Source organism: Chelonoidis abingdonii, chromosome 2 (assembly GCF_003597395.2).
Source record: "Chelonoidis abingdonii isolate Lonesome George chromosome 2, CheloAbing_2.0, whole genome shotgun sequence".
Lineage (NCBI taxonomy): Eukaryota > Metazoa > Chordata > Testudines > Testudinidae > Chelonoidis > Chelonoidis abingdonii.
The window spans coordinates 152922616-152936731 of NC_133770.1; the positions used below are offsets into that span (position 1 = coordinate 152922616).

Sequence of the window (14116 nt, forward strand, 5' to 3'; positions counted from 1 at the left end):
TAGGAGTGCAGGTATTGGGATGAGTATGCTTGGCTGCAGGAGCTCTGCAGGGCAGGGGGATGGAGGAGGTGTGCAGGGAGGGTTAAATTGGTGCAGGCAAGAAGGGGCACTTGCAGAAGATAATCTGCTGGGTGGAGGGGACTTATAACGGGGGTGGTGGTAGCAATGTCGTGGAGGCACTTGTAGGACTTGGGGGAAGCAGTGCTAGGGGATCAGTAGCAGCACAGTGGCAGTTGCAGGATTTGGGGGTAGCAGTGTGGGGCATAATTTGCAGGGCTGGGTGTGATAGTATTAAGGGCCACTGAGGGGAGCAGTGCAGGGGGCAGAGTTATGGGGGGTTTTGTGAGGAGCTGGGAGTCCCAGCCCTAGGGGTGCAGGGCTGTACTAGGAGCTGGGGGTCCCAGCCAGGTATGATTGGGCTGTGGGGGGCTGTAAGCGGAGTCGAGGGTCCAATTCCAGCCGTAGGGTCCAGGGTTGTGGGGGGCTATGTGAAGACCTGGGGGTCCCAGCCCTGGTGGGTGGAGCTGTGTGAAGAGCTGTGGTCCTGCCTGGGGCGGGACTGGGGGGGCTGTGTGAGGATCTGGGGGGTCCCGGCCCGCGGGGGCGGGGCTGTGAGGGAAGCTGGGGGTCCCGGCCCGGCCCGCCCCGCTCCGGCCGGTGTCAGCTTGCAGCGGGAGCTCCACCCTCCCGGCCGCCCTCCGACCCTCCCGCCGGGGGCGAGCGAGGGCCCCGCGCGGAGGGAGAGCGCAGCGCGCGCCCGCTGCCGCCGCAGCTCGTCCGCACTCGCCCGGCCGCGCGTCGAAGTGGGCGGCCGGGGCGCACCATGCCCAGCTACCCCCGCGGGCGGCGACGACCTGGGCGCCCCGGACGAGCTGATCCCCTTTCAGGACGAGGGCGACGAGCAGGACAAGGGCGCGGGGCGCGGCTCGGCCCACGGGGACCTGGACGAGCTCAAGTCCTCGCTGGTCCACGAGTCCGAGAACCGCCGCGCCAGCGCTTCGGGCTCCGACTCGGAGGTGAGGGGCTGGGCCGGGGGCTGGTGGTGAGGGGCCGGGCCGGGGCTCGGGGCAGCGCTCACCCCTCTTCTCTTTGTGTCTCCCCCGCAGGCGGAGCGGCCGCCGCAGCCCCGCGAAAGTTTCCAGAAGCCGCGGGACTATCTCGCCGAAGGTACCGACCCCTTCCCCAGCCTCCCCCTGGTGCTTCCCTCTGCTGCCTCTTCCCCACCCCTCTTGCTCCCTTCTGCCCCACAGCCCCCCACTCCCTGCCCCTTCCCTCCACCTCACCGCCGGCTACCCCAGCGCCCCCCCTCGCCCTTCCCCCGTATCCCCCTCTCGGGGGGCGCCCCTGGGAGTTCGCCTTGGACGGGAAGGGTCCCTCAGGTCCCGCTCCCGGGCTGGAGGCTCCCCCAGCAGTGCAGCGCTCCTTGGTGTTTACATCCTTCGGATACTCGCAGGCGCTTAGCAAGACTTTTAACCTCTTTGTTTTCTTCGTCCGTGTCCGCCGCCCGCCCTCAGACCCTCACCTCCGCCTCCCTGCTTTCCCACCCCGTGCTCCCTGAGTTAGGGGAGTAACCTGAGTGTAGCTAACACGAGTAAACTCTGCAGTGAAGACCTTTTCCCCCCTCCCCGTCTCTCCACCCCAGCGTTAACAAGTTCAGCCGCGTCTACCATCTTCCCACTCCCGGACTGCACTTGGCCTGCTCCCAGACCCACCCCCCTGAATGCCCCTGGCTGAGCCTTTTCTTTTCTCCCCAGTAGTGAGAAGACAGCAAGATGGAGGTTTCTTTAAGGGGCCCCCATATCCAGGTTACCCCTTCCTGATGATCCCAGAGCTGGGCAGCCCCTACCTGCCCAACGGAGCCCTGTCCCCTGGCGGTGCTCGCACAGTAAGTGCTGCTCACTTTGGTTTGGCCCCTCTGCTGTCACCAGACCCCCTTTCTCCCCACAAGACACTGTTCAGCTGTCCTTTCACCCTAGCTGAGGAGAGGCCCCTGATGGTATGGGGGCGGGGGGCTTTTGCTGTCTTGCGGAGTAGAAATGTCTGCTCTGACTCTAGTTTGTGACATTGCATAAAAACGATCTTTTGTAAAGTAGCTTTGGGCAGCATTTTCATCCTATGGATCTAATAATATGAGTGCTAGGGAAAACTGCCCCCGTGGTGAAGTCAGATTTTTTTTATTTGGAAGCTAAAGAGATGAGTTGGGCAGTTTTTCTGATCCTCATTCCTTTCCATGGGGTGCATATGTTCCCCTTCACAAAGCGAGACCTTTCAAAGAATTGGCAGGGATGAGGAAAGTGACAGAGTTTTGCTCCTTGATTCATTCTTCCTCCTCCCTGGGTTGATCATTCAAGCTGTTGCAGGCAGACCATAATACCCTTGTACAACCCCACTGAAGTCAGGGTCCATCCCCATGAGGATCTGTTTGTAGGTTTTCAAACAAACACACACACCCTAGTTTATTTGACTAATATCACTGTAGGTTATGAAAACAGAACTCCAGAATATCAAATCTAATTTTCATTCTTTGATGCTGTTTGTTCACTTTTTGCATTTCTCCCAACTTGAAAGGTGAAAACAAGCCCCCTTTCACTTGCTGACAGGGAGTTTCTAGTCAGTTTTGCTCTCGGTTTCATTGCCGGTGAGGCCCATTTTTTCACTCTGTGGTCCCAATCCTGCAATTGAATGGGCACGGGCAGACCCATATGCCTGTGCAGAGACCTAGGGACTTCACTGAGATGACACAGGGAATCCTGTGCTGAGCTGATTGCAGGACTGGGGCCTCTGTATCCTGCTCAATGTTAAGAAGCCCCAGTCCTGCTTGGGCCCCCTGGGGGCTATTGTAATACAAATGTTAATACATTAGTACTATGCTCTGATGCTTGGGTTACAAACATTGCTCAGGAATGTTTTATGGTTTTTGTATTTGTTTTAAATTAAGGCTCCAGTGCTGCGATTTGTTGCTCATACATGGATTTGTTTTCCTGTGCAGACCCCCATTGTATTTAATGGGGGTGGCCCATGTGGACACAGCAGTCTGCCTGTGAGTGACAAATTGCAGGGTCAGGGCCATGGTGTGTGTTTTGTAATTTCATGGAGTCATTTCTCTTGGATCTGAGTTTTGTAAAAACTTTTTTTATTACCTCACAGCACAAAAAATAAGGAATAGACTTGACTTGACAGTATCTCTTTAATGGATATTTGAGGGGAAAATCAAAGATTCTCACTTGGTGGTGTATTTGTTTTACTTAACTAGTTCAGAGCAATACCCACATACTCTTATCTGCTGGGGTGGAGCAGTCGATTCTGCAATAACTTTAAGTTCTATGCAGAAGAAACATGCAAGCTGTTTGATTTCTGACTCCTGCAGTTTAAAACTTGAATGTAAATTCTGGATGGAAAACTAAGTAAAGAATCCAGTGGGGCGCCCTGTTACATGTGTAAACCTGAGAAACCCGACCATGGTTTTCTTGTGTTTGCCCTGCTTTTCTCATTTAAAGGGATCTCTTAGACTTTTTAAAGCTGTTAATGAGCTGACATTGTCTGTCTCTCCATCGGCGTTTAAAGAAGTGATTAAGCAAATTGACCAAGCGTTAGACAGAGTGCAAATGAGAGCAAATTGTAATTCCCCAGAACATAAACCAATGCCCCATCCCCAAATCCTCCACTGCCCTTAGAAGCTCATTGTGTTCCGGTGGCCATTAGACGTTCCCTGCCTGCATGCTTATCCCCAAACAGGAACCTATTATTTTCCTTTCCTTGGTGAGGTGCACACCTTATCAATGATCAGTGCCCTCCTCTGGGCTTCTGATTTAATTCTGGAACTTTTGTCGTTTTAAGGTGAAGGCCCTGAACAAGATAAATGTGATGCCTGATTGGCTCTTAATAATGATTAAGGGAAGCCTGAGAAACTTTCCCAGCAGAACCGGTTAATTCTGCTGTCATTGTGCTTTTCAGCAACTGGAAGCTGCTCTATTCACTTGTGGCATTAAAACATACCTGGGGCATAGATGGCTTGTTTCCTTGTATGCCTGAAAGCAACTGGCACGAGGACTTGTACAAATAATGCTCTAAACTAATAGGGTTAGTTAGTATGGAAGGCTTCTTGATTCTTGTATGTTTTATTGCTGTGGAACAAAATCCTTTTAGTGACGTCCACTGGGTGGCCAGGTTTTAATGAATCCATTATTCACACTTGCCTTTGCTAAATTATTGATAGGAGAATTTTACTTGCGTTCCTACAAAGAGAACATAGAACAAGATACAGTTCCTTTAAGCTGTGACTTAAATTAATGCTAACTTGTTTACACCTATCTCTAAAATATGTTATCTAAAACCAGCTAGCTTGAACAGTCATTTAGTGTTAAATGATGTTTGAATTATTAGCCATTTGGTTGTTTGTTCATTAACACGGGTCAATACTGCATTCAGCCGTATGACATAACTGTATTTTAATTATACAGTTACTGATAATTAGGCGTTAGAACTTTTGGCCTTTCGTTTAGATCTTAACAGCTAGACTATACTTGCCTCGAGGGCATGATTATACAAATATGCCTGTGTGGCAGATAGTTGTGTGATGGGTAAAGGTTATAGTCGCAGTTTGTCACCGTTATTTGTATTAATAAATTTCACAGATGATATTTGATTGGGAGGAATTGCAAATACCAGCGAGGACTAAGAAATAATTAAAAGGGACTGAGTAAGATTAGAAACATAGGCATAAAATTAATATTTTTATTTAATATATCTTTGAATACTGGGGAAATTCAAGAGGACCAGAAGTGAGCTAATGTGTCCATATTTTTTAAACGGGTAAACAGGATAACCTGGGTTATTATAGGCCTGTTAGCCTGACATCTATCTCAGACAAAATAATGGAACAGCGGTATGTGACTCAATCAAAAAAGAACTAAGGGATGGTCATATATCTAAGGTTGGTAAACAGGGCTACTTGGAAAAGAGGTCTTCAGCTAACCTGATAGAATTTTTTTAGTGGGACTACAAGTGGTTGGTAACAGTAACTGTGTTGATGTAATATGCTTGGCCTTCTTTTAGGCATTCGACTTAGTACTGCACAACATTTTGACTAAAAAACTAGCATTGTTCAAAACCAGTGCAGCGCATGTGTTTAAAAACAGATTGACAGATCTCAAGACATATTTGTTAATGGGGAATAAAAATTGAATGGGGGTATTCTGATGGGGTTCAGGAGGGACTTCTTATATAGGATTGGGTTGAGGATATTTTTTTTCAAATATCTGGAAGAAAATATAAAAGTCATGTAAAGTTTGCAAATGTCACTAATATTGGGGGGTGGTAAATGATGATGAGGGCAAGCCACTGATACAGAGTGTTCTGGATTTTTTGATAAGCTTGACACAATCAAATACAATTCAGCCAAATGCATGATCATACATCTAGGGACAAAGAAAGTAGATCATGATTATAGGATGGGAACTGCATCTTAGAGAGCAGTAATTCTGCAACAGACTTGGGGTGATGGTGAACCACTAAATGAACTTGACCTCCCAGTGTGATGCTTTAGCTTGTCTATATTACCCACTGGATCGACGGGCAGCAATCGATCCAGAGGGGGTCTAGCTGCAATAAATCGACTGCCGAGTGCACGCCCGTCGACTCCAATATCTCAGTAGGGCAAGAGGCACAGGTGGAGTCAACGGGAGAGCGTCAGCTGTCGACTTACCACAGACACCACGGTAAGTAGATTTAAGTACGTCAACTTCAGCTATGTTTTTGACGTAGCTGAAGTTGCATAACTTGGATCCATTCCTCCCCCCACACCCTCACTCCAGTGTAGACCAGGTCTGAGAGGGCTAACGCTATCCTGGGATGCATAAGTAGGGGAACAATGAGGTAGTGTATCTATGTATATGCCAAAGGTGAGATCGTTACTAGAGTATTGTGTCCAGTTCTGGTAACCACACTTCAAAGAAGGTGGTGAAAATTTGGAGAGTGTTCAGGAAAGAGCTACAAGAGGATCTAAGGACTGGACAACCTGCCTTACATGGAGAGACTTAAGAAGTTCAGTCTATTTATCCTATCAAACAGAAGGTTAAGAAGCAATTTGATCGCAGTCTAAAAATTACCTACCCAAGGAGAGGATATGTGGAGGACTTGTTATTTCGGCAGTCAAAAGCATAAAAAAAATCCAACATCAGGAAACAGAAGCTAGACAAATTCAAACAGGAGGTAAAGTGTGCATTTTTAGTGGTGATGCAACTTAACTTTGCAATAGCTTTCCTAGGGTTGTAGTGGATTGTGTATTATTTGACATCTTAAAATCAGGTTTGAGTGTCTTTCTAAAAGATATGCTATAGGTCAATCAGAACTTGTGAAGTTGGTGCAGGAACCACTTGGTGAAATTTGATAGCCGTTGTTATGCAGGAGGTCAGACGAGATGATCTTAATGGTTCCTTCTGGCCTTAAAATCCAAAACTGTTATAGTACTGCCTAGAGGCCCCAGCCACTGTGCTAGGCACTGTATGGACAGATTATCACTGTCCTCATCCTGAAAAGCTTAGTTTAAGACAAGATTCAACAGGTAAACTGACCAAATGAGAAGGAGGGAGGTGGAGGAGAGGGTAATAGGAACAGTAGCATCTTTTGGTGTAGAGAGGGTTTTAGTAATTGAAACAAATAAGGGGATAGCCCTAGTCTTGACTGACCATTAGCATCTGTCAGTGTTTTGTGGGTATCACAGTAGAAATGAGTCTTAAAATGAGACTTGTAGGAGGGTGAGGCTTTATGGATTTTTTTTTTTTTGAGAGCAAGAGGATGGGAAGCATGGGGAGGGGAGCTCAAAAGTGATTGTGAGAGAAACAGGCCCATGTCTCTCCATGTAAGGTAACAGTGTGGAAAGGTAGGGTAGGGCTACTGGAATAGACTTAAAGATAAGTACAGGAAGCTTATATTAGATGCAGTGCAGAAGGGGTGGGGGACAGTGGATGGAAGGGGTGATGTGATCAGGCCACTTAAGGTTTTAGCAGCTGTTTTGAATGGACCCATATGGGGACAAATTGAGATTCAACTAGGGAATATGTAATTAATCTTTCTGGGCTGTGGCGTGGGTGTTGGAGTTTGGAAACAGATACTTAATGGGAAGAAGATGCTAGAAAAAGATTCTTGGAGTGATGATGGGCCGCAAATTAAAAATGAGTTTCCAGAGCCCTTAAGTATCGGCAATGCAGTTTTGGGCTGCGGCTGCAGAGACATTATCTCTAGGTAAGGAACTAGCAGCTCCCATATATGAATGACATTCATTGTTGAGGCATCACGTTATGAGAGAGATATTGACGGACTGGTTGGGGATCAGAGAAGAGCCACAAAAATGATCAGGATTGGTCTGTCTGTCTTGTGTTTCTATATGATACCTATAATGATGGTATCTGGGTGCTGGAGGGATTGGCTCTTTTAATCTCTACACAGTCAAATATGTATAGGTTGGTTGTGAGATAATTAAGGAGTGTAAGAGCCAATGAATATTTCCTCTCCAACCTGCTGAGGATATGGAGCAATTATTTAGGACAATACATAGAGAACAGAACTGGGAACAATGGGGTATAAAATTAAGTAAAGGAATACTGTGATGCATTGAAAACTTTAAATGACAAGCTGTCACATTAAGTGTAAGGAATTTCCTGGTCCTGCCTGCAGGCTTTGGGGCTCTTCAGAAGCATGCAATCTGGGTTTTGTGCAATCAGTCTGCAAAGCGACAGCCTAGAGCAAGGTGGGAGGAGTTGTGCCTGTCTGCTTTAGGGAGCAGCCTGCTTTCTCTCTCTCTGTTTTTGTTCTCATGTTAAGGTTCTGGATTCCAACGAAGTCGCGTTACACTGCAACCTTACAGAAATAGCATTAGATGTTTGTATCTAACTTCTCTATGTACATAACAAATATCAGGAAAGCCATCCTGACAAGATGTTCTGCCTTGTAGAGTCATCTCAGGGAGAGGGCAGAAGACCTATCACTTTTCACTTTAAAAACTAGAATAGTTAAATTCTACAACAGCGGGGCCCCATTTCTGGTTGGCCCGTAGGCCCTTCTGTAATAAACATGATTAGTAATACTTTAGGTAAAAGTTCAGTAGGTTCTTGGTGGGGCGAGGGGAGGGCGCTACTTGACTTAACTTTCTTACATCTCTGCTCTCTGTGGTACTTGGGAGGTTGGATACCTTTTTCAGGCCTCGTAGTTCATTTTGTACCAAACAGGACAGCTGATGATTGTAGCTGCATTTGGAATGCAGACTTCCACTCCTGTTAACATTTTAGTTCCATTGGGTTCTTCCCTCCCCTCAATGAACTTACATTTAAGAGAACCTCTCAGTTCCATTCTAAGCATGCAGTTGCAAAGGGGAAAAAATTGGGGGGAGGGTGTTTGTCATCTCCTGCCTTTTTTTTTTTTTTTTTAAAACCTTACAGATTTGACCTTTCTGATTATTTTTATTTCTGAAGGAAAAATCAGTCTCTTACTGATAAATACAGCACATAAAATGATGTAACAAATAAGAAGATGAAAAGCTGGGTTTTTCTGCTATTCCATTTAACTCCAGGAAACTTGGAGTTAAGGTTCTATCTACCATTTTCACTCTGACCCTGGGTCGATGTCTATTATGTACTTATTCATCAGAAAACCCCCCCTTACTGCTAATCACATATCTCCTCTATATTTCCAGTGGCATCCATACCTTTGCCTTGCATACTTATATAGTACATGATTCTTAGATCAGGAGTTGAGAGAGTTCAGCGTCTCTGTCAGGATTGTCATGCAAACACTACTGGAAAATATTTCATGTGCAGTGTGGGCCATAATTATGCTGGTGCTGCTTCTAATATTGCTTTCTAACTGCATTTAACTCCCTAAGATATTTTGGGATACAGTTTGTATGAAAGACGTGGTGGCATATGAAACTGTCATATTGTTACTATGCATCGTGCTACCAATACAGACCTAGTTTCTTGGGTAAATATGATGAGTTGTCTTCTAATATCCAGTTATAGGGAGAGCCAATGCAGTGTGACTCTGGATATGGATGTTCTCTCTAGGCAGCAAATTTGTATATAATCACTCAATATGCTATTGCGAAAAGACCCATCACTTGTGCAACTTCTCGACTGATTGGAACAATGGCAGCACTAGTGTAAAAACAAAGATAAATTCCTAAGCCTTGGTTTCTCTGATAATACCACCAGTGGAGCTGCACAGGTGTTAGTGAATCAATGGGAGAATTCCCAGAAAAGTCCTGTGTAGATCAGGCGTAAATGTCCAGTCACTGAAGAGGGCAAGTTTGAGGTTTTCTGCTAGAAGATGCCCAGCTAGACAAGTAGCTAGTTACTTCCAAAGCAAAATATCTCCTTCAGTGTGGCAGGCTGGATTGATTTAAATTGGCAATTTAAGTCATGATTAAATCAACAAGTGCAGAGTCTCGATTTAGATCATCAGTTGTAATCAGCTTTTTCTGTTTGTACTTCAGTTATTTTCGAAGAAAGGTGTATTCTCATTGGTTGATATCACCATTGAAGCAATGTTGATTTGCAACTAAATAGAGCCTTCGCACTAGATTTGGTACACTTTTTGCTGCTTAAGATACGCTATAACGATATACATTCATTTAAGCAGTTATATAATTGTTTTCAGATTATTCATTAAACATTTTTAGTGTGTTAGAAAATGACAAATGATATATTGCTTGTATACTAGATAATTAACTTTTTGCTCATGATTTGTGTCAGGCTGCATTAGGATTTTAAATTTAACTAAACGCACAAAACAGCATATACAATTTATTTTTATTAACCAGAACAGTCCCATAATACAGTGCATGACTTATTGTGCCATATTTGTAAAGCTGGACTTCAGAAGTTAGATGTTTTCCCCCTGATTCTTTCTTTATATAGAAAAGCAGCCTTTAACTCAAAACTCTTGACAGAGCTCATAGATTCAGCGTTTTGTATTTAGATGTCTTAAGAAATTATAATAATTTTTTAGTTCTTAACATATTTTGTTTTAAATTCAGATTTAATTTTTAACCGATTTATTTTTTAAAAGATAGACTTACTGTAATTTAAATAAAATTAAAAAAATCCAAATTAAATAAAAGAGTAATTGCAGAGTGCATTGTAATTGCTGAGCCAGGTTATTGGCACCCTTAGGAAACCTACTGGTGGTTAAAAACAGTCATTCATTTGATTGCAATGCTTTACACCAGTTTTTGCTCAAACTCAATAGCTCGTGTGCTGTGAGGTGGTCTGACCTTGCGTTATAGTTAGAGCTGGCAGCAGCTTTTAGAGCTAAGGTTTCCATTGTAAAAGCCTGTTTTTAATTATAAGCAGGCTTTATAATTAATAAGCCAAATATTAATTATTCAAGATGAAAGTTTCCATGCCTCAGGCTGATTTTTTTTTCTTAATTTCAGCAAAAATGTTTCAGGTGCTTCTGATAATGATATTTGGGAAAATATGTTGCGTTGGGAGTGCTAAAAAATGTTTTTCAGCCGTTTCATTGAGAAGCCCTGATGTCTCTGTGCTTTGGGGAAGAGGCTTGAATTTTGACGGAGGGCTTGTCCTGGAGCCACAGAAGGGCCTCATATTGTCCCTGTGAAATTCCATCAAAATCTGTCTGAATTCTCTGCATTTGGCAGCTTTGTTTTCAGAGCATTCCATGTGTACTGAGCATGTTCTATCTTAGGGCAGAAGGGGCTGACCAGAACATTCCCTTCAGTTGCTGCTTCTGCTTGCTGGGGCCCACTGTGGCACCAAGCACTGGTGCTGAGAATAGGGAGACTCTCCTGTGCACCCTCCTGCTGAGAAGGAGGGATGCAGAGGGCTAAGGAGCAAAGAAGGATAAGGACAGGGCCAGGTTTATGGGTGTATAGGAGCAGAGGGGAGGAGGTGCCAGGGCAGAAGGGTTTGAAGCTACTAGAAAACACTCCGCTCCAGAACTTGGAATAGAATTTGGGATTCCTGAGTGCCAGCATTCCTCTGCTGTCAATCAATAGTTATGAAGCACATTGGCAAAATGTGGCTCATCCTGTCTAGTGGCTTATCCAGCATAGAGGATAACAGCCTACTACTGTTACCAGTTATCCTTTTAACTCAAGCGAAGTGGTCTGTGTTGTCAATCTGAAGTTTCCAGTGCTGCTGCTGATTGATCAATATTGAATCAATATGGTTCCTCAAGACAGGATTTCTTTCTTTCTTTTTTTTTTTAGTTTCATTAAAAACCTAGGAAATTACATACAAAAAAAATTACAAGAAAATTAAGGTAGCAAAATTTAGGTACTGCAAATACAGGAAATTCCAGGTTTAAAATTTCCCGTATGTGTGTGTGTTTTGTGATGCAGTCTGAAATTTATAAATGTTTTTGAAAAAATTCACATTTAAGGTAAGTGACTTAGGGGCACGAGTCCCATTGACTTCAATGAAACATGCTCCTAAATAATGTAGGCTTCTAAATCTTATCCTTGGGTGCCTAAATCCAGACTTAGAACCCTTAGTTTAGACACTGGTTGCACCTAGTTTTTAACATTTTGGCCAGTCTTCAAATACCTCATCCCCTACTATTTTCCATAGAATCTTTGTCTCATTCAGTGGACAGATCTATTTGGTTCCCATATTCTGGATGGATCTCCAAAGGCGGTGAAAAGGACCTCCATTCAGTGCATAGGATGGACCTGTTCTGGGGATGAAACAGGTGCAGCTAAGTAGAGTGTTTCTGTAGGACCACTGCCTTATTTGTTGCATAAGTTGGAAGATGTTTGATGGATGAGGCAGGAGATTACAGGAAGAGAGAGGATGGTTTCATGGTTAAGACAATTGAACACTGCCTTGGAGGCTTGATTGAATCCCTGCGTTTGCCATCGTGTTTCTATGTGATGCTGGGAAAGTTGCTGAAACCAAACTTTGCAGTTAGTGGCCACCTTTTTTTCTGGATGCTCAGTTAGAGTCCCCTGGATCTGATTTGAACAAATTTTGAATGCTTATAACTGCATCTGAAATCAATGGGAGCTGTGCTTGGAACATGCTATAAAAATTCTGATATTAAAAAACAAACAGGCGTCCCAAAATGAGCAGGAACTTTTATTAATTTTCCCTTTAGTGTCTCTAGCTTGCCAGTTGCCATCTATGAAATGGGGGATAATACCAAGTGTTCTCCAGGAGTGTTGTGAAGGGAGATTGATGAATGTTTGTGAAGCACTGAGATATGGCAATGAGTGCCATGGGAAAGCCCATGAGGACATGAATTCTGTATGCAGTGCAGGTTTTGGATAGTGTGCAGTAAATACGGCCTAAGGCCACACAGTTAACAGTGAGGATATAAAGACTGTTAAATAACTAACCATTCAGCACTCAGTGAGGCAGAAGTTCTGTGGAAAAAATAGCATATGATCATGCAATGAAAGACTGGATCATAATGCATATGCACCAGGGGGCTGAATTTTGGACAGGCAATCGTAATTCTAGTATTTGCTGACTTGGGAGTGCTTGACTTTACAACCTTAACATTTTCTTAAAATAGGTTCTTGTTGTTTGTTTTTATTTGGCTTTTTTGTAGGCAGTGCAAGAATCAGGCTCCCTAGAACAAGAAGGTGGAGAGGGGCTCAAAAGGGCGAGTAGAGCTGTGTGGAATTTTTTTGGCAACTAATAAATTTGCTGAAAAATGCAGTGTCAGGGCAACTGAAACTATTCTTGAATTCAGGTTGAATCTGACGAATAGCTTCAGCCAAATGAAAAATGAGGAAAGTGTTTGTTTTTTTTTTCAAAAAGGTCGAATGGGTTGTTGTGTTTTGGACAGTTTCTTTAACTTTTCATTTTGGAAATGTGGTTTCGCGTCAACCTGAACAAGTAAAATTGAAAAAAAATGCAGTTTGGTTTGAAACAATCTTTTTGGACTTTTTGGTTCAGAGGCCACACTGCAAAATCAGGTATTTGCTCAGCTGTAGTCCTGAGTTGTGGTACATTTTCCATCCTGGTGCTATTTCTTTCTCCTTCTATTGGGGAGGTGTAATTGTTACTGTTAAAATACATTATGGAATTCCCAGAAGACTCTGAATAGAGAAGATTTGAGCTTTGCCCTGGGCAGACTCGGGATGAATAGTAATTAAAAAGAAAAGAGAGGAAAAAGTTCATTCCAGGGGTAAGTTCCTTTGCAAAAGTCATGAAGATTGCCACAAGCAATTCTTCCTAGCTGATCCTAGCTGAGGGACTGACTTAGGCCTTGTCTACACTTGCAAGTTGCAGCGCTGGTGAGGGGGTTACAGCGCTGCAACTTAGCAGGTGTCTACACTTAAAAGCTCAGCCAGCGCTGCAACTCCCTGTTTGCAGCGCTGGCTGTACACCTGGGTCTGCTTCCGGTGTAGCGAGACCAGCGCTGGTGATGCAGCGCTGGTCATCAGGTGTGGATCAGGATGTGGACACTCACAGCGTTTTCTTGGCCTCCAGGGTATTAGGACTTATCCAGCATTCCTTTTCAGCCTTCTCTGGTCAGCTTAGCACGTCCCACTGCCTGGGCTTTTTTTTTTTCAGAGCCTGGAGAGGAGGGAGAGCGGGGCTTGCCGGAGCTCCGTCCGGAGAGAGCGGTGGAGAGCGGGGCTGCGGAGCTCCGGCGGGGAGAGCGGGGCTTGCCACCCTCTTGGCGGGAGAGCGGAGAGGCTGCCGGGAGCTCCGGCCGGGAGAGCGGGGCTTGCCACGCTCCAGGCCGGAAGAGCTGGAGAGCGGGGCTTGGCCGGAGCTCCAGCCGGGGAGAGCGGGGTTTGCCCGCGCTCCCAGCCGGGAGAGCGGGGCTTGCCGGAAGCTCCGCGGAGAGCGGGGTCTTGCCGCGCTCGTCCGGGGAGAGCGGGAGAGCGGGGCTTGCCGGAGCTTCCGGCGGAGAGCGGGGCTTGCCGGAGCTCCGGCCGGGAGAGGGGCTTCCGGAGCTCCGGCCGGCGAAGAGCCGGGAGAGCGGGGCTGCCGAGCTCCGGGACGGGGGGCTCAAGTGGGGGTCCGAGCGAAGCTTCTGGGCTCTGAAGTGACCCCCATGGGCGCCAGGCTGTTACTTCTTCTGCTCAACACTGAGAGTCAACCTACAGCCACGGGTGTCCCTCAGATAGCACATAGCTTCGAGA

General features: G+C 45.4%; 1 protein-coding gene across 1 annotated transcript in view; it reads left to right on the plus strand.

The window, feature by feature from the left end:
- The first annotated feature begins 1117 nt into the window (after positions 1-1117).
- The window catches only part of TCF7L1 (transcription factor 7 like 1), a 130532-nt gene continuing 117533 nt past the window's right edge, over positions 1118-14116 (plus strand). Inside the window, exons 1-2 of the mRNA XM_032773400.2 lie at positions 1118-1167; positions 1755-1885. Of these exons, the coding sequence (XP_032629291.1) occupies positions 1820-1885 (66 nt within the window). The 5' untranslated portion in view covers positions 1118-1167; positions 1755-1819. The remainder of the gene's footprint in view (positions 1168-1754; positions 1886-14116) is intronic.